Raw genomic sequence first — 20989 nt, 5'->3', positions numbered from 1 at the left:
GATCGGCCGATCGAGAACAATGGACGACAATAATAATTAATCTTCTAGTTATTCAACTACTCTAAGAAAAGACAACAGGGTCAGTGTTTGATAAATGCTTGACTAGACGGTAATCCGGCTATGTAAAAACACATATTTTCTTGTTTCCTAATCGTCGTTAGATTATGCTTCAAGGAACCCAGAACACCATTGATGATTCTGCACAAGTTATATCTGCCCACCCTCATGATCTTCGTTGCCCGTTTGTTGTTCATTCGCACCAGACGTCGGTTCTTCTCGCCCAGGAATTTCCCCTAGTCGTTCCTGCAAAAAAAATAAAAAAAATTCAGTTAAACGATTCATAAGTAATTGGGTTAATCCCCATGTTTGGTGCTAATGTTTCTCTAAAGTAAACCGCATCAGTGAATGTTATTATACTGCTTTGGTCCTTACAAGAACACTACAATGTCCATTTATGGAGACATACAATATTTACGTTATTGATAAAAGTTTAAATCCGAAATGATCTCTTCGCATATTAGTAATTATGAAACGCAAATAGGGGTGTATACGAGCCGAGCTGCTTGAGAGCCACTCGAGATTGGTTCGCTAAAAGCTCGAATTGACCAGAGCTTCATATATCAAGCTCATTTAGGCCTGCGCTTGATATACGCGAAATATATAATACATAATAAAAAATATATCAAGCTCATTTTGGCGCGCACTTCATATATCGAGCCAGAGCCTACTATTTATAGCAATTTTCATTTAATATTAAAATTATTTATAATACATGTTACTTATATATTATGTTGCATATACAACATTTGCAATTGTAAATATATGCGAAAATAATTATATTTATTTAATATGAATAAATAATAAAGTAATTAATAAATAACAATCAGGCCTAGCCCGAACTGAGATCGAGCGTGAAACCTTTATCGCAAACAGAGCTTAACTCGTTTACACCCCCTAATTAAAAATAAAATTATGTTGGTCCCCAGTAACCTTTCCTTTTGTAACATTTAAAGGCTTTTTTTCGTATATTTGACTAATAGTCAAAGCACTTGAATCAGATCATTCACAAAGTGATACTACATAGAAAGAAGCATGTTACCTTGAGGTTGCATTTTGAACAAGAAGCTGATCATACTCACTCCTAAGGCAGCCCACTTCGGTCCTGAGAGAAGAATTTTCGTCCCTCAAAGCTTCAGCCCTTTGAGCCAGCTCATCACATTCTGCCTGACCCCAGATGAAAAATAAAAAATGTAATAAATACTCAAACGAGTAGAAACTAGAAAAAAAACTATTTCTAATCGCATCTAACATGTCAAACAGGTCCCAAAAAAAATTAAGCGTGTCAGGTTAACTTGACCGGACGATTTGACCTGCCGATTTTTTCACCTCTAGCTACCCGTTTACCTGCTTGCGTAGTCTGGACCTACGAGCCGATTCCCTGTTGGATTGCTTCCTTTTCTGCCTTTTTAGCTCCCTTTCATCCTGAATTAAACCATCAACCAATGAGATTACAGAAAACCATCAAACACTGAAAACTTGCTTCCTGTTCTCCTTAAGTTTGACGTTTCAGAACTGGTCTACACTTTTAAAACTGATATAAAATTGTGAAACCATTTATGAGGTGGGTAAATAATGAATTAAGAACCACAATGAATAATCTTGAAACTCAAATAAAGTGGATAACAAATAAACTTTTTATATGCAATTCACCACTGGTCATCGTTGATATATTTTTATTCATAAATAAATTAAAAAAAAACATTCATTTTTCATTAATATCTAATAAGAATACTTTTAGTCATACAGAAAACTCATCTACAAGTCAACAAAAGAAAAACACCAAAACAGGATCTATATAGCTTAACTTGATAAAGATCATATAATTAGGGAAAATATAGCAATACCAAACTATGATTTGGTTTCAAGCCAATATTCAATTATGCGAGAATTAGTGATATTAATATATTATTTTGATAATTAAGGCGCACCTGCAGCCAGAGTTGTGGTTGCATGTTATCCCTCGAGCCAGCAGTAACCACTCCCCCTGCAACTGGAGGGGCAATTACCTTTACGCCCATTGCAGTGGCATTTGCACCATTCCAGTATTCCATACCAATATTTAAGTTGGTGGGCCCAGGCACCATTTGGTTGACCACAGAAACGGGCCCATTTGCAGAGTTTCCGTTTTCACCTGTAGCTAGTATCATTGTAATAGCAGTTGATTCAGTAACGCGAAACAAAATAAGAGTAATAACTCATTACTCACAGAACCCAACCTTCAATAGAATCTTGCCTGGATCCTGATTTCATTTGTGAATCCTGCAATATTTTAATGTAAAAAATAATTATTATTGAACATAATAGTAATAGTTATCCGAAAGAACAGATAAGTGTCAACAGGATATGTAAAATTAATGCTCCTGGTACCAAAACTTAATACTGCCGAAAAGTTCACATCCCATATCTACTTTCTTTTAACATAAAAATGTTTAAGTATGAAGAAAGACAAAACTGAACATATAATAATAAACAATGAATGTGTTGTGTGCAGATCCATGCAACCATGCACATCATGAATTGTGGGAGGCATGGATCGGTTCTTAATTATTAGCAGTATTCCTTCCTGTTATGTTTTAATATTATTAGGGTGAGTCATTAGTGTGATAGTGGTAGTATAAGTTAAAAATTATTTCATCAAAAGGCAAGTGGGCCCATTTCTACTGCAATATCCCTCTAATTCCTTCTCTTTTCTCTATTGCCAAGTTGGTACTCAACAGAATGTCTTTCTATCAGCAATAAGTATAAACATAACCATATAAATAATCTTACATTTTAATTGAACTGATTATCCACATTCATGTTACTTTATCGGTTTGTCCAAATAATAGGACGCTTAAGCACTCAAATAACGATTATCAGACGCAGTTCTATTGTTCATTATTAGCTTAAGCAAATCTATCCCATTTGAACTGTCTTAGAAACTGGAATTAATTATAATGCTTCTAAAAAAATGTTATTCACAAACTGCAAATCTTGAATTATATGAATAACCAAATTAAAATAAAGGGTCATGCTTAATTGTAAAAGAAAGGTGGCACCGTCTTCTCAATATAAGGAAACTGATCTAGAAGATACTATCGCATAATTCATAGTTTGCTAATGTAATGGTTCTAGAATTGGATGTGCAGGTCCAAGAGCACCACAACAAGACTCATTAATGAGAGGGTGATTAATGAGATGATAACACGCTGTAACACCCAAGTCGAACATTGAGCTAGGATATTTTATATGTTGTGATAAAAGATATTATAAACTGGACGTGTAGTATTATGCCTAATGATGTCAAACATGCGAGTTTCTATGACTACTGCCTTTTTTCAATATTTTTGGGCCGGAATACATGTAAGTAAAGGTTTCAAATTATTGTGAGTGTATGTAAACATTTTCAAAGTGAGGTGTGACACATGCTTACAAAGCTTCTATCGCAACATTTATTTGAAAAAGTAACTTTGACCTCTTACTTGTATTATTCAAATCATTCTTATTCTTATCTAATCTGTATAAGTAACTTTGACCTCTTATTTGTATTATTTAGATTGGTATGATGAGGTTGTCAGGATAAATAGTTTGAAATCTTTTTCAATAATAAAAACATGGTTCTTACTTCTTAGACAAGCTCGGTTATATACTGAAGGCTATGTAATCTTCTTATCAGATTATAGTAAAAATGTAAAATCACTCATCCATCTCTGGTTTTCATATAAACAAACACTTTGCAGCAATACTTACATTTTCAGAATGCCCTTCACTACCTTCACTTGAACCTTCACTTCCACTCTCACCACTGAAAATCCAATTACAATTATCATACGTCAAGGAAAAGTAATACAAATAATTAAACTTAAAGCAGTTTATTAATCACACCTTTTGGGATAAGCTCTGTTAGCATTAGCACCTGCTTTGTTTGATTCATTATTTTTGCCAGTAATCATATTTAAACTGCCAAGACTTCCTTTTGACCTTTTAATAGGAAGTTTTTCCTTCCCGTCTGGTGACTTGCGGTCAGCTTCCGTATCACCAGGAGTATTCACCTATACAAAATAATATTAATAATATCATCACAAACTTAAATTACGTTATAAATACAAAAAAAATCATATTTAATATTAACTCAGGCAACTTACAGAAGCTTCAGCAACACCATTTGGAGAAGGTATTGCGTATGGGCTGAATGGATATGACCCCTGAATAAATGCAAACCAAATTTTATAATAATTTTATTGTAGGGGATAAAGAAGATAGCAAATTAATATTCTAAGTGAGAAGAAGATACCGGAGGCATTGATGGATGAGCATAAATGCCACCAGGGGGATACATGGCAACATATGGATGAGGTGGAGTCCCGTACGGAGGCATAAGATGCTGCAATTAATATCAGAAACAGAAATAAATTAAGGGGAAATGATAATGAACAATATTTTTCAGATGCGTGTATGTAATAATATTACTAATTTCAAGCAATAAGAATAATAGACCAATGGTAAAGACAATGATATCATATTTGGAACATCAAGAAAAATGTGGCATTCATGAAGTGGAGATATTTGGTGTCTCAAGCTAGAGGTGGTAATTTTGACCCGTTTTCAGCATGCATCAGTCTGGGTTTGGGCTGTAAACGAGCCAAGTCGAGCCAGGTCGGCTCGAGATCAGTTCGTTTATAAAACGAGTCCGGCCGGCTCAGCTTGTTTATCTTAATGAGCTGAAATGTTGAGCTCAATACCGGCTCGTCAAAAGCTCGAGACAGCTCGTGACTCATCAAGCCGGCTGCGTTTACTTTTAAAAGTTTTAATTTTTTTTTTATATTTTACACATTGATACATATAAAAACTAAAAATAATATTTGTAACATAAACATAATGCAGAATTTATAAATTACAGAACTCATAGTTTATATATGTTAAATTTTGGATTATAATTTATAAATATTAAAACTTGGCCATTACTTTTAAACGAACCAAATGAGAATACTCAATTATTTTTCATCAAAAAATGTCACACAGCTTTAAGTTACGAACACACACACACAACTTGGGCTTTATTCTAAATAGGCCACGAGCCTAATTTAAAAAAAAAAAGAACCTGAAAATATATGCAATATAGTACCTGAACTCCCCACATGTAGGGGTGAGCTTGAGGGCTTGATGCCATGAATCCAGGTGGGGGCATATGAGGATAAGGCTGTTCAAGGTATACATAAAACCTAGGATCAGTAAAATATCTCACATCTTAAAAGGACCAATTTGTTAAAGTTTAAATTTTTAGAGACGGAACCTGAAACCCGGTCCAATCTGGATTGACCACACCCTTGGCAGTAGCTGATGTCTGCTCCTGAAGAAATGAAAACGATAAATACACATTATATGATTACATGCTACCAATATACATTACATATGCATATATAGGCACAACACGGTTTTTTTGCGACAATACGCAGAAAAAACTAAATCATTCATATTTTTAATCTTACGATTTTTAAAAATATAAGAAAATGAATGAAATGCAATGTTTATTAATGTACCCTGAAATTCAGAAATATATATATATATATATATATGAAAAGACTTTTTTTAATGATAGAACCTACACATCATGTGTGTAAGTCATGTGTGGAGGTTATATTACCTGCATATGTGTAGGTAAAAGGTTAAAACTTTTACAAAAAATATATCTTACCTACATTGTTTTGATTGTTTTTAGTGTAGATAACATACACGCTTGCATTTAAAAAGTACAAAAGTTTAAGCATATGAACCACTGATCTAGAAAACTAAACTATTTAAATTTGTTCTCGCAAATATTTAGTGTTTTCTAGTGAACCTAACCCTATGCACACACACATATATATCTGTGTGTATGCATATGCATATACACACACATACACACATGGAGAATATGTATATAACAAAGCCTCTATAAATCAAAACAAAGGAAAAGAAAGGCACTTGGGAATTTGGTGTTTTGGAGTCCTTTGTTGTGTCTTTTGCCTCGTTGGCGGATTTATCCTCCATCTCACTGCTACCCATTACTCAACAAGCACCACTATAAGTATCCTGCAATCATCCTATAAATAGATTTATTATAAAACAAACAAACAAGCACATTAATATAACCTACCAGCAAGAGAATAACAGAAAAATAATAATAATATTAGAAAAACATCAAGAGCTTACAATCTTCCTAAACATTAAAAAAATCAAACTTTCTAAATTGCATAATTTGGGGATTTCCCCAAATTCACATAACAAATTGCAAAAATTAATTTTTATTAAAATTTGTTAATAAAGAAAGAATTTAGAAGAAATAATAAGCTAAAAAGATTGAATTGATTAAGCAATAAGGCAAAAGAATTACCGATGAATTAAGTCTTGTGATTGCAAGAAAGAGGTAGATCAAACTAAAAACCCTATTTTAATTTAAAAGGAAGGATTTTTATTAAGCAGAAAGGAAGGAAGGAAGGAAATTGAAGGTGATTGTGAGTGTAATGTAACTGATCCAAGGGTTGAGTTTGTTTGGATTTCAACTGTACGGACACATATGGTTTCCATGGATGTGGGTGTAGGGTAAATAGCCTAGCCTAGCCTAGCCTAGCCTGGCCTGCCCATTGTCTATTATTAAAAAGTAATTAAAAGTTTTTCTTATCTTTTTTAACCGTAAACGAATCCTTCAAATAAGCTCCTGGCTAAATTCATATGAAACACTAATACCACTTCATCACTAACTCACTGACAATTAAAAGTTTTGAATGAATGGTTTACACAAATGTAGAATAAGTAAAAGTAAAAATGACTTGTCATGGATCGATTATGTGCAGTCTGTTACCACGTGATTAAGAACTTCTGTGTATAAAGTTGTTATGGAAGTGGCAACCTTATAGATTCAAATAGAGTCACTCCAGAACCATTTTCAGTCATTTGACATGTTACTTAACATGGTTACCATTTATGGAGGATTACACCATTAGCATCTTTCTAAGCATGTAGTTCATGAAATGCATGTTTTTTTTCATCAAAAGATACTATTCTCTTGAATCAGATGCATACCCTCTTTAATTCATAAGTTTACTAACCTAGATAAGCAATGAAGAACATAAAATAACAAATAATTGATTTTTTTGATGAAAGTCTTTTGGCCTTCAAATCTCTTTCCCTCCTTTAATGGGTGAAAATAACAAATGAAAACACCAAAATCAATCCTTCAACCGAAAACCCTAAATGCATGTTTAGCATCAGATTTTCTAAAATCGTGAACGTATAGTTCTACTTGCCTAATTTAGAATTACATAGGGAGGTCAACGTACAATTTGCCATAATACAAGGTATGTTGACGTCTTAACTCATAAATATATGGGGATTTCACAATTGACAAAGTTTATCACCACACAACGGGTGACTTATTGTATTAAGTGTAGTTATGATGTGATAATTTAAAGGTACATTGACATGTGGTGTTTCAAGTTTTGTTTTAATGATCCAAGAACGTTGTTGGAAGAACAATGACTAAACTTTAAATTAATCATTTTTGTTTGAAACTAGCGTAATAGCATGAGAATATAAGAAAGAGATGCAGGGAGAAATATAGAGATTTCCTAATCAAGTATATAATACAACTAGATTTTATCCCCCGTATTACGGGGGTTGTTTTACATTATTTGTTTTTAATATTTATATATGTATATTTGGATTTTAATTTTATTTATTGTAAAAAAGTTAATAATTAATATACTTGAGATTTAATGATAAAATGGTTTCATAAATAAATGATATGTTATAATCCGGTTTAAAAGCTATCTGGGTTTGATGACACACATTACCCGTTTATTTTCTTTATTATAAAATTGTTTCTTAATTATAAATAATATATTTTTTTAAAATAAAATAGGATATTAATTTTTAGTATATTCTTATTTTATAAGATTTTCATATCAAATATTTGATGAGATTATTTTTTAATATAATGAGATGTTATAACCCGCTTAAGAGCTATCTGGGTTTGGTGAGACCTTTACCCGTGAATTCGAGTCAAATGCGTGAGAAACCTTCATTTACAAATAAAGTAATCTGATGGCTTGAGAGAATTGTTGTTTTACAGTTTTGGTTTTTTAATATTTATTTTTTGGATTTTAATTTTCTTTATTGTAAGAAAGTTAATAATATACTTAAGGTTTGATGATGAAAGACTTTCATAAATAAATGATATGTTATAACCCGTTTAAAAGCTATCTGGATTTGGTGACCCATGACCCGCTTATGTTTTTTACTATAAAATTGTTTATTAATTATAAATAATATCTTTTTTTTTTAAATTGGATATTAAATTTTAGTATATTCCTATTTTGTAGGATTTTCATATCAAATAATTTGTAAGATTAATTTTTAATTTAATGAGATGTTATAACCCGTTTAAGAGCTATCTGGTTTTGGTAAGACCCATACCTATGAATTTGGGTTAAATCAATGAGAGGCCTCCATTTAAAAATCAAGAAATCTGGTGGCTTCCATAAAAGGGGGGAGCGACCACATCGCGACACATAGGATTTTTGGGTTTTCGTTTATATATATTATAGATGAGATACAATGGAATATTTATAGGAGAGGAAAACTTGAGAAGGAAGCTAATCTATATTAGGTGTTGATAACCATAATATTAATATATTTACAATACTCTCCCTTGGTTATCAACTTAATACACTTGGAGATGCTGGCTCATTAAAAACATTGCTAAGAAAACCCAATAGAAAACCATAGCTAAGAGAAAAGGAGTGCAGCGCATATTGTCTCTTCCTGATTTATATACCGTTTAAAATGGTAAATATCGATCTTCTGTGAAAGTTTCCCAAAACTTTTGCAGTCAATCATTTGTGTCTTCGTCCCTTAACATGTGAATCTTTAGGTTAAACAATGTTACATGATCTTCACATGAAAAATTCTATTGCGTCATCAAGTAAGCATATACCACTGTATTGATAACCATGCTGTGTTTTTTTGCATCGACAAGACTAGCCAAACTTGTTTTGATGGGTTAGTAAAATATAAATATACATCTTTCATATATGAAATATTTATGTTAAACCATTCTGATGTCTCCTAACTAGACACATGTTGATAAATATAAATAAAAGATACAGAAATCATGTATAGTTAGCAATAAATATTAATGCACATATGCATTTAATTATGGTACTTCTGATCCAATAATGTTTTCTTCTAGGTTAGGAAATGATATGTAGTGCATTATTGAACAACCTTTAGCACTCTCAAATGATGAAATTTGTCTTCTAGATACACTTTGATGGATTGATTAACATATACACATATACTCGAATTATAAGTTGAACAATGATCACACCTTGTTAAGGTCTTTCAAAAATTCTCCCTCTAAAAGTTCGTCAATTTTCTGTCAATGATGTGTAAATCAGCACTGCAAACTGTGATTATAGTGAACTTTGAAAGTTGAAATGTTAATAAAAGTATGACTACTTTTTCAAATTTATATAATTATTTATCGCAATATCTTCTGATTAGCAAAACGCTCGACCCGACTAGTTTTCATGCGTTATAAGCATAACTTTATATATGCTTAAGACATTTTCAACCCATTAAGGTCTTCTTTCCATCTTGACCAATTATGCATGTGCATTCACTCTTTTTAAGAGTTTTGGTACATAAACTTTATCACATAGCAAATCAAAAGTTGATAACATCCAAGTTATTTTCGATATACCATTATTATAAAGTGATATGCCATAATTATTGGGCACAATTTTTCTATGAATATATATTAGTGCACAAGAGTTACATCCTTAAGATGTTTAAGTTAACATCTTACGTATTCATGAGCTTGGGAACTAATTTTTAGGAGTCCCAACTACATTCAACATATAACATAATCATAACATATCAAATCTGAATATGCATACAACATGAGTCATATGATCTCGAGAACTTACTTTACATGATTTGATAATTTGAAATCCTTTAGATACTTTCACGAAAGCTTTCAGTATCAAATGAATCATTACATTTATTAGATGCATATCAGTTCTCTTTTTGTATTACTAGAATATTTAGGTATCAGAAAGTCATTGCTTACACCATTGTAGAATGCATATCCTCATAATCAATCACAGGTCTTTGCAAAATCCTTGTGCCACCAATTTTGCCTTGTATCACTTAATTTGATTTTTACACGATTCGCATAAAAGATATGCTTGTATCCATCAAATTTTACAGCTTCAGTTATATGGATTGCTGATCAGAAAACTCTCCATTTCCCTTGAGAATTTTAACTCTGCTTTACTTGCGTCTTTCAACATTAGCCAATCATTTATATGTTTTTATTCATAGGCAGATATTAAATCTTGATCATCATCATCATTATTTCAAGCGCTAATATATATATATATATATATATATATATATATATATATAAGTATAACGACATCGACTTTATTTCGATTCCATATATCTTGTAGACATGATACAATAATTTACTAAAGCTCTTTGTTTCCAGGTACATGGGTTCTTCAACAATCATCATATCTAATGTCTTTCAAGAGACCTTTTTGCTGTACCTCGACTTGACCATCTTTATTACTTGCTCCAATTTTCGAGGATATATTACCTCTGGAGCCGATTAGTCTACCATGCTTCATGTGATTTTCCTTCTTGGACAATAATATTAATTGGAGCATTAGAAGTTAGTATAGGTGTCTTAGATAGACAATTTGTTTTGGTCGGTGAATCATCTGGTAATTGATTTGTTAATCTTTATATATGAATTATCCTTTGAACTTTTGGTTCATATAATTTATTTTGAGGATCAATGATAATTCATTCCAATTAAATTCGCTTTCCAGCTGCTTTATATCTCCCACTAATGTTGGGAATGTTGATTCACTAAAGTGAAACTATTGAGCCATAAACAAATATCTCATTAATGGCTCTTAAGTATCTAATCATAGATAATTTTTAATACCGACATAAATTTCCAACTTCCTTTATGGTCTCATCTTTGTGTCTTATGGTTGATTAATTTCAATATATAGAACGCACAAAATATTATATGATAAACACTTAGTTACCAATCAAAAGCCAATTGCAATGGGGAGGAAGTATCATAACTTGTTGGCTTGATATGAATGCATGTAAAATGATAAATACCCAAATAAAACTTGAACTTTTGCTTTCATGATCATTGACATTGCAATCAATTATGGACTGTCATATGACGTGAGGTCGAAGACTCACTCAAATGTAAACCAAATACTACTAAATAGATAGCGGTAAGTGGGTATCGAACACGAGGAGTTTGTGAGAAGTGTGTTAATAAGTAGCTCAACGACTAACTAATATAAATGTAAAAGACGAAAAGTAATTTCCAAGTTGGTTTTGATTTGATTTTATAAACTAGATTAAACTAAACAAAAGTTGTAAACGAATAATTAAACAAGCATTCCTCTCGGGGTTTGGGTTATTACTCAACACTCTTGTTAACATTCAATGGATAAACCATAATATCTCAGTTTTGTGTACATGCAATTGTTTGTGATTAATCAAGAACTAAGTACTCGGATTCCTAGAATGCGAGGTTATTACTCAACAATCAATCAATACGATTATCCCTAATTCCTTCCACTAAATCTCGGTTGTCAACGACACCAAGAACGCATGGGTCAAAACTAGATATAAGCGATAAAAACAAGCTATAAACAATCATACAAACATCATGACTATACTAACATAACATTTAGATAATCAATCCAAGTCAAGAACAATAAACCGAAGTGTTTTACGATTAACCTTACATCCCGAGAGGAATACCATAGAACTAGCCACTCATGGCTCGAGAGACCATTTTTGCATCAAGTATCTTGTTTATATCAATCCTAAACATAAACAAAGGAGTACAAACACCCAAAAATATTGTTTCTTTCTTCAAAAATCGCCCTTGGCCGTCTCCAAGTGAAAAGGTAACTGAAAAGACACCCAAAATCGGCTAATTAAAAGACATGCAGCTGGTCCTACGCCCCAAACCGTGGGCCACGGTCCGCCCCACGGTTCTCCTTTTCCTCCACGGTACGGTGTAAACTAGACCATTTGCTTCAGGTGGACCGTGGGCCACGGTGGAGCTCACTCCCGTTTCTTGTTTTCTTCGTATCTCTCTCGTTCCAGCTCCATTTTCTTCACCGTTTTCACCCGTGTTCTCATAACGACATTCTCTAGCTCCTCAAACCTGCAAACACACGAGCAACCGTAGTCAACTAATTCCACGGAATTAACTTAATCCCGTAAGTATATTTATATCTTTTAATTTACTTAGTTGCTTCCTACGGGTCGCTCGTCACATTCCCACACATAACCGTTGCTTGTCCCCAAGCAACACTTGAAATCACAATTGCTTTCAAAACACACCACCAAACAAACCACAAGACCGGCTCAGTTAAAGTCCCAAGTCATACCCTATTCCCACATAATTAGAGGTTTGCACTAGCTTACTTGATATTATATTTAAAACATAGAATTCTAGTCAACCTTAACATGCTTTCGGTTTTTACTCACACATAACACACCGTCACTCATTAACTCACTTATCGGTGATCGTTCCAAATATCACAATAATACTCGATTCTCCTCACATACGCTTGTACCACAGTCAAATATCCACCTAATCGTGCTTTAACACAAATGCAAATCAAAAGGTCTTAAATGGGTTGTAATGGGGCTAGGTGCAAAGGTATGGAATGGGGAATATTGAAAGTGGCTCAAGTGATCCGACCCATTAAGCTAGATCCGCCCTTGGCAATTATCATATCTAACTTTTTTTTTTAACTGAGTTTTTACTCTACTGGAATTCAATAGGTCTACCAATCACTAATAACCGAACTTGAGACCCAAGACAAAACTTCAACCTTCAATTATTAGTTTGACGTTTCAAAAATCCAAACCCAAGATCACCCCAAAATGAAACCCCTAAGAAAAACCCTCTAACCACCAGATAACATATCTAACTTGGTTACAAGGGGGCGTTTGGGATTCCTTATGAATGCTTCTTATAACTTTTCAAGTAAATTAATAAGTCACAAAAATGTTTCGATTGTTTTCCTCGTTCTTAAAAAAAAAAAAAGCAAAAAGCAAAACACAATTTTGAAGAAAAAAGTTCGTTGTGTCTTTTATTTATCATTGTGTTTTTTGTTTATTTTTGCCATTAATTGTGTCTTTTTTTTTGATATTATATTATATTACTTAATATTGTGTTATATTTTTTTCAGTATTGTGTTATATTTTGAGATGTATTGTGTCTTTTTTTATTTCTCATTATGTTATTTTATTTATTTCTCGTCATTGTGTTTTTTTCTTGACGTTGTGCCTTTTTGGTGTTTTTTTAACGGGAATGACGAAGAAACATTTTAGTTTATTTATTTATTTTTTTGTCGTATTTTATTTATATTTTAAGTTATAATTTTTTAATTAATTTTTTTGCTACAAATCCTCTCACAATTCTCGTTTTACATGCCTTTATATTTTAACCTTTGCTCATGTTTCGACACCCGTTGCCTTTGTTACGAGTATTTTACTTATTTTATTTTATTTCTTGTTATCACAACGAGTGAAGCGATAAATTTTAAAAAGTTTATTTATCTCACATGTATACACGACACGTTCCCCATTGTGAAGCACATATTACCATCAGCTACTTTAATATAGATATAGATAATTTTATACTTGGTTTTTTAATTTTTAAAAAAGGCCATTTTGTTGTAAAAAGTTAATCCACACTTTTGGACCCCATACTTATAAAACCGCATGTAAAATTAGAGCTAAACATGTAATCAAACTTATCTAACTCTACTAACAAACAAAAACTATGATGATGTGTCATAATCACATTAAATTTTAATTTCTAATCTCTATTTTTCTTAATCTATGTTTTACAGGGGTCATGGATGAAGATGATTTGACCCATGAGTCACAACATTTTCTACTTCAAAATATTATACACACACTAATAACCATTTATAATAATTTAATACCTAAAATGTACTTATGCTTAATGTATACCTTACTTTATTATAGAAGTCAACATTTTTTAACAATAGGAACTCGTAAATTTGGTTTAAAATTATGCAAAGTTCACTTCATTTATTTAAATTAAGTTTTAATTAGGCTATTTAATTTAAACTTTCATTTAATATGATCATTTAATTTTGAAGCATTAATTAAATTTTTCTAAAAATAATCATTCAAAAAAAAATTAAACATTAAAATCATGATTAATTATAAATAAAAATTTGGAGTCCTATAATGCACGATTTTTGCTGAAAAATTAAAAATCCACATTCTTTGTGTTTTGGAAACCGTCAATCTCGGGTTTTTTTTTATTTCATACACATTTATCATATAATCAATTTCAACACAAAAAATATGATCGTACACAAAAACATTTTTCGTAGTACTGTCATATGACATGTATCAAATCATTCTATATACTTCTAGTTTATTTGGTTTTAGTATTGTTGTGAATCCATTTTTACCACTTCTTCAAACTCATAGCAGTGTTGAACTCATAACAATATTTAATTTGTTTCTATGTTTTCCAATTGAATGTAAATTTGAAACTCTAGATTTCTTATTTTATACTATATATTTTATTTCTTTTTTACCTTCAATTTTGTGTCCTTGTTTCAAATAACGGGCTTTATTAAATTTTTGTTTTTTATTTGACAAATACCGTATAATACATATACTCAGAAACTAGTTTGAAAATATAAAAGGAAACTTAGCTCCCAAGTAAACCTTTGAAAACCCAAACCCACCTCGTAAAATCCACGCAGTTAAGAAACCCGTTGCCTATATAACGGTAACCCCTGCACACTCTCCTCCTTCATTCAACATCATAATAATAACCCACCATTGTCATAGTAAATCTTACACATTTCATCAATCCACCGATTTCCATAACAGGTTTGTTTCATACTACCATCAATATTAATATTCTGTTACCCTAGCTAGTGTTTATTCTTTAATATACATATATATGTCTCACTGAATCATGTTATAATCGTGTGGTGTTTGGTTGAAGTTTGTGTTGATTGTTGAATAAAGTTAGGGTTAGTAGGGTTTATGTCTGCAATTTTCGTTGAATGATTTAAACTAATATAAATTAATCGGTGTCTGTTTTATGTACAGAATGGCATTGGTTGCTGCTAAGAGATTGCTGATCAAGACGGACACCTCCGTTTTCAAGAGACTCGGAAGGAGGACTCAAGAAAATATAGTTACAAGAAATCATCAAGTAGTAAAATCTGCTGTAGTCTGCAAGTATTGGTTGGAAGGAAGATGCACCCGAAACCCTTGCAGATTTTTACACCCGGACTCCGTTAAACCACCCGGCCGTGTTTGGAAGAATCCTAACAGTTATAAGTTGAACAAAAAGAACATTGACTGCAATCAGATTAATGTCATGAAGACAGAACAAAAGGTGTTGGCAAATGCTGCTCAAAATCAAACGAAACGCATTACGAAAAAGACCGAAGATGGTGTCAAAGAAGAAAAGTGCCGCAATTTGGGATCATGGTTTGGTGGTAATGGGCTTTCAATGGTTGCCCAGTTGGAAGGTCATTCAAAGGTATTGTAACATGCCACCAAGTTTTCTTTTTTATTATCATGAAACTGGTTACTAATTGAAGTTTTTGTATGCTGGGTGTAACCGGGATTGTTTTACCGAGTGGATCCAACAAGCTTTATTGTGGCAGCAAAGACAAATCTCTTCGAGTTTGGGATTGTAGCAACGGACAGGTCCATTTCAATCTTCTGGCCTCGTGCAATATAATTTTTATGCTCATATGACCTGTCATGGTGTTTATGATTTTATTTTGTGTTGCAGTGTGTGGATGTAATGAACTTTGATCAAGAATGTGGAACTTTGGTTGAAGAAGGTCCCTGGATTTTTGTTGGACTACAAAATATGATCAAGGTACAATCTTTTGTTAAACACTAATTAGTTCAATGTATCTGATGATTGTAGCTAGTTACTAATAATTGGGATCTTGATTTTGTTAGGCTTGGAACCGTGAAACTCAAAATACAGTAGTTATCCGAGCATGTGGTGGAATGGTTAACACAATTACCATGTATGAAGACACTCTTTTCGCCGGGATGGAGGTGAAATATAAACTTAAGCTTGGTGCTTTTAAATAATATAAATAGTTATTCTTATATCTAGCACGGTTAATTATATTTGGTTGCAGGATGGCAGCATATTAACATGGAAATCAACTTCTAAAATCAGTTTTTCTGAAGAAGCAACATGTTTGAAGGGCCACACGGGGTCTGTACTTTCGCTAATCGTAGGAGCTAAGCAGCTCTTTTCTGGCTCTGCTGACCGTACCATTCGGGTATGCTTTTTTTTAACTTATAAGAAGATTTGTGTATTTGAAAATATTATCATCATGTTTATTGATTGTGGTTCTTCTTCTTGAAGGTATGGGATGCTGAATCCCTAAAGTGTACGCATGTGCTAAACAGGCATACGGATGATGTGACAAGCGTTATATGTTGGGATCAGCATTTGTTGTCTGGTTCATTGGATAAGTCGATCAAGGTTTGGGCTGCAACAGAAAGTGGCAGCATTATGGAAGTTTATAAACATGATGTAGATAATGTAAGTTATCTCATTCGTGTAATTCATTTTCTCTTGTGTGGAACACAATCATAGCATATGATCTGATGGCTTTGTTTGTTGATTATTGCAGGGTGTTCTTGCATTTTATGGGACACATGACGCAGAAGAAAAGCCGATATTGCTATGTTCGTGCAAAGACAATGGCGTTTGCATTTATGATTTGCCCTCGTAAGTGTCGAACTTTATGCATAACTTTATGTGGTGGTTGAGTGGTTGACTGCAAATATTAAATCTTTTTTTTTATATGTTTATAGGTTTGCTGAAAGGGGGAGAATATATTCGAGACACGATGTTAAAGCAATCCAAGATGGTCCTGAGGGCCTATTCTTTACCGGTGATGCAGCCAGGTTAGTTTCTGTATGGAAACCAAACGAAGAATCTGTCAACAAATCGAGACGAGAATGAGCTTTAGATAAAGTTATAGATTACTGTTATATATAGGTTACTGTAATAGATTACTGAATCGACTTGAAACGTGAAAAAAGACTGGTAGTGACCCCCTAAGAGGGATTAAATTGTATATTGACAATTAGTTGATTGAATGCAATTCAAATAGGATTTGTTTCATATTACTCTTGGTTATATGCTAAATTTTGTGTTGGTTTTTCTGCTTCTGTTCCCCTTTACTGTTTCATATTAATGGCATGCCCCTCTGTTGTGTTAATTTGATTGTTGAAACCTCATATCCCAAATAATCAACGTGTCTGACTTGAAATATCTAAAACCGTAACAATTCTAAGTTAACAACTTTAACAAGTCTAAATAAGACCAGTTGCTTGAAACCCACATGTTGTGACGGGGCCGCGATGGGAACCCAGACGGTATTGATTCGGTTTGTTATGGTACCGCCATTCGCTATAGTAAACAATGTGTGCTAAAATGTATCGTTTAGCATTTCAAGCACACTATAACTAGATCATTTCGGTTGGCTCACTATGGTAGCCAACGTGCATAAAGAAACAAAAAGGACTTGAATAAAATTTATATCGAAACATGGATAAAAATATTCACAAATGCCCCTTTTATCAAAACAAATTATTATTACTATTATTAAATTTAACCAAATTGTTAAATTTGAGGGCATAATTCAAATTATTAAACTTGGGGAAACTGAAATTGACAAATTAAAACTTAAAATAAAGGATAAAAATTAACTTTTCACCACGTATAAGACTCGAACCCAAGATCCCTTAATACTTAATCCAGAGGTTGTCCCTGAGGTTTGGTTGATAATACGATTTTAGTCCAAAAAGTTGCTTTTTTTTTTGCACGTGAACCATCTAGGTTTCTCACTTATGTCAATTACGTCCAAATCGTTAACTCAGGGCTGTATTTGTCTTTTTACCATTTTGTTTATTTTATAATTTTTTTAAGTCAACAAACCTCTTTTTATATACATATTTAATAATTTTAATCCCAATCCTAGCCCCCATCTCCCATCTAGCATCTGTTCGTTCCAAATCTTCAAACCCGCAACCCATCATCACCGGCCACCGTCACCATCATCTTCTTCGTCAGCCACCATCAAAATCATCTTCTTCACTGCTACATCCAGTGGCGGATCTAGAACATAATTCTAGGGTAGTGCAAATTTTTTTTTACTGTACATTAACGAAATTTTTTTTACCCGTTTTGCGTGTATGAGGGCCCGTAACGCGTTTCACACTTCCCCGGCCTGGTTACGCGCTGCATGTATCGGCGTTAAATTATCTGTTTCGCTTGTACTGATGCCTAGTTACCAGTTTCGTGGGTTTGGTAATGCATTTCGAGTGTACCGGCGCCCGGTAACGCGTTTCGCTCACACAATCACCTTGTTATTCATTTCACGCATCCCGAGCCTAGTTTACCAGTACACGCGTCTCCATGCCCGGTCACATGTTTAGCGCATACGAGTGACTGGTTGCGCGTTTCGTACTGGCACACGGTAACCTGTTTCATGCCTACCTTCACCCAATTATTTAAGTTGGGCTTTTAAGTTTTAATTAAATGGTAGGCTTTTAATCATCTAATGTTTTTAAAACTTTAAAAGGTAAAGCTTTGGGCCTTTCAACATTTTTGAGAGGTAGCGTAATATAATTTTCAGGGAGAATGTAATACATAAAACGTAAAAATTTCCACTTCGCCGGAAAAGTTGAGGGGTAGCGTGTGCCGCCCCTCCTTATAAGCTATGTCCACCCTGCTTTACAGCCTATATGGATTTTCATTTGCATGTAAACAGGTTATATATCCTAGGCAAAGTGGCAAACATCACTAATCCTACACAAAATCCTAAAACACCATAAGCAGGTGACTTACAAGAAATGTGGTTCCAAACAAACAATGTTCTTTGCGATTCTCATGCATTTCCATCCTACACAAACAAGACAATGAACTTTATTACTATATAGTAACACATCCTAAAGTGATACTAATAAAAAAACTGACTAGTGGACATTGTGAAGGAATCTATTAATAAATTTGAACCGCCAACAGAATTAACAGTGCCTTCTTATCAATCAACCTACTAAAAAGAAAAAACATCTCATTCAAAATGGCCAACTTAATATCATAAGTTAACTGTTACAAATTAAGCAAACATAACCTACACTGCATCATAAAGTTGTCATATTATCTACGTTAACTGTTACAATTTCATCTTAACAACACTTATAATCCAGAACCATTTTTAACCACAGAGTATATACTAACTAATTCATATAATTCAGTATTCACTATCACAATCAGGTTATTCCGACATACAATTAAGGTTTCATATTATAAGAATGTATGGGAAAAAACTTGAAATTGGATGAATAAACAAAAACGCCAACTTTTTTTTACCCCTAATTAAGTTGATAATAACAAAATTGAAGTTCATCATACATCGATTAGAACATACAATGAATGAATTTTGATGAACATTAATCTAACCTTCAAACTTGCCGTCTCCTACACCATCTGTTGTTGCGAGCTATTCTTCAAAAACCCTAGGTTTTGATCAACAAACCAGCCTTTTACACAAAAATGATGAACAATTAACCCCAAATATTAAAGGAAGATCCTAAGAATCGTTTGATTATTTGTGAGATTAAGTTAATTTGTGTTAGGTTTGGAAGAAGCCATCAGTAATAAATATGCCGTTAACTTTGGATTTAATTATCAAGCCGATTTCAACGTTTCTACAAGGGACAAAATTATGCACCGCCCTTGTCTATTAAAATGTCATTACATTAATTACAAATATTATAGACCATTAATCCATCTTAATCAATGAATAAAAATTACTTCTCACATTTCTCGCAATAACTTGATTTCTCGCCTGAACCATCCCCTATATATATATAAACCAAAACCAAAAATTTAAAATGGGTCTGATTTTTGGGTTTGAAAATTAACGAATGTTACATTACGTATGCTTGTATATTAAGCCATTCTTACATATAGTAATCATGGAGTAATCAAATGTTCACCATTACTAGGTATTTCAAAATCAGACCGATCATTTGGTCAAAATAGTTTCTAAGTGCCAAACCATGTACTAATCATCCAACAAGTCAAATAGTGCACAAATTATCATAGCACTCATCATAAAGCATGCTTAACAAATTTGAATTCACAAGAAAACAACATCCATATTTCCATCACATCCTGTCTTTTTCCTTGATCGGAAGAAAGTGAGCTGTCTTTGTTAGACGATCAGCAATAATCCAAATCGTGTCAAAACTATTCGATGCCTTAGGCAGTTCCGTAATAAAATCCATTGAGATTTTGCTCCCATTTCCATTGGGGTATCTCTGGTTGTTGAAAAAGCCCTGATGACTTTTGATATTTGGCCTTAACCTTAGATCACGTCAAGCACTTGCCGACATAAGTGTCAATATCACCCTTCATATTTGGCTACAAACAGAATTCTTTAAGATCTTATACATTTTGTCGGCACCCGAATGAATAAAGTATCTATATTTATGGGCCTCGTCTAGTACTAACATACGCAATTCTTCACAATGTGGTACCCGAATTCGGTTCGAGAAATAAAGGATTTTATCGTCCGTGGGTTCCATTTGTTTTGCCATTCCTTGTAGGGATTCCTTTGCATGTGTTTAGATTTGAGGGCTTCTTGTTGTGCATAACGAATTTGGGTAGTGAGGCTTGTGTGAATGGTCATTCCTAATGTGGCTTAGAGCATCAACTACCACATTAGCTTTTTCAGGGTGATATTTAATTTCATAATCATAATCATTCAGCAATTCGTCCCAATGACGCTGTCTC

At 33.1% G+C, this 20989-nt stretch overlaps 2 protein-coding genes across 2 annotated transcripts; one reads left to right on the top strand and one right to left on the bottom strand.

Annotated features, from left to right (window-relative positions):
• Positions 1-207: 207 nt before the first annotated feature.
• Positions 208-5392, bottom strand: LOC143565650 (bZIP transcription factor 16-like). Its single transcript, XM_077052554.1, has 12 exons — positions 5333-5392; positions 5165-5239; positions 4334-4423; positions 4185-4244; positions 3925-4091; positions 3790-3844; positions 2277-2319; positions 1989-2191; positions 1405-1482; positions 1100-1224; positions 991-1048; positions 208-303 (listed from the first exon to the last, which is right to left on the bottom strand). The coding sequence occupies exons 2-12, from the start codon at positions 5225-5227 to the stop codon at positions 208-210; spliced, it is 1038 nt and encodes a 345-aa protein (XP_076908669.1). The 5' UTR covers positions 5228-5239; positions 5333-5392.
• A 9855-nt stretch (positions 5393-15247) lies between these two features.
• Positions 15248-17161, top strand: LOC143565649 (zinc finger CCCH domain-containing protein 48-like). Its single transcript, XM_077052553.1, has 8 exons — positions 15248-15690; positions 15747-15855; positions 15944-16033; positions 16120-16221; positions 16308-16454; positions 16541-16720; positions 16812-16909; positions 16996-17161. Exons 1-8 carry the CDS (start codon positions 15248-15250, stop codon positions 17144-17146), a joined length of 1320 nt encoding a protein of 439 aa, XP_076908668.1. The 3' UTR covers positions 17147-17161.
• The last annotated feature ends 3828 nt before the right edge of the window (positions 17162-20989 follow it).

Source organism: Bidens hawaiensis, unplaced genomic scaffold, assembly GCF_021521415.1.
Source record: "Bidens hawaiensis isolate Kalapana, Puna unplaced genomic scaffold, B.hawaiensis_p1.1 tig00022502_1, whole genome shotgun sequence".
NCBI lineage: Eukaryota > Viridiplantae > Streptophyta > Magnoliopsida > Asterales > Asteraceae > Bidens > Bidens hawaiensis.
This window is presented reverse-complemented; position numbering and strand designations above follow the sequence as displayed.

Coding starts and splice junctions, on each gene's coding strand:
- LOC143565650 (XM_077052554.1), bottom strand. CDS start 5,227: ATGCCCCCACCTGGATTCATGGCATCAAGCCCTCAAGCTCACCCCTAC. Junction 3,845..3,924: donor AACAGAGCTTATCCCAAAAG/GTGTGATTAATA, acceptor TTGGATTTTCAG/TGGTGAGAGTGGAAGTGAAG. Junction 1,049..1,099: donor GTTCAAAATGCAACCTCAAG/GTAACATGCTTC, acceptor ATCTGATTCAAG/TGCTTTGACTATTAGTCAAA.
- LOC143565649 (XM_077052553.1), top strand. CDS start 15,248: ATGGCATTGGTTGCTGCTAAGAGATTGCTGATCAAGACGGACACCTCC. Junction 15,691..15,746: donor GAAGGTCATTCAAAGGTATT/GTAACATGCCAC, acceptor TACTAATTGAAG/TTTTTGTATGCTGGGTGTAA. Junction 16,034..16,119: donor GACTACAAAATATGATCAAG/GTACAATCTTTT, acceptor TGATTTTGTTAG/GCTTGGAACCGTGAAACTCA.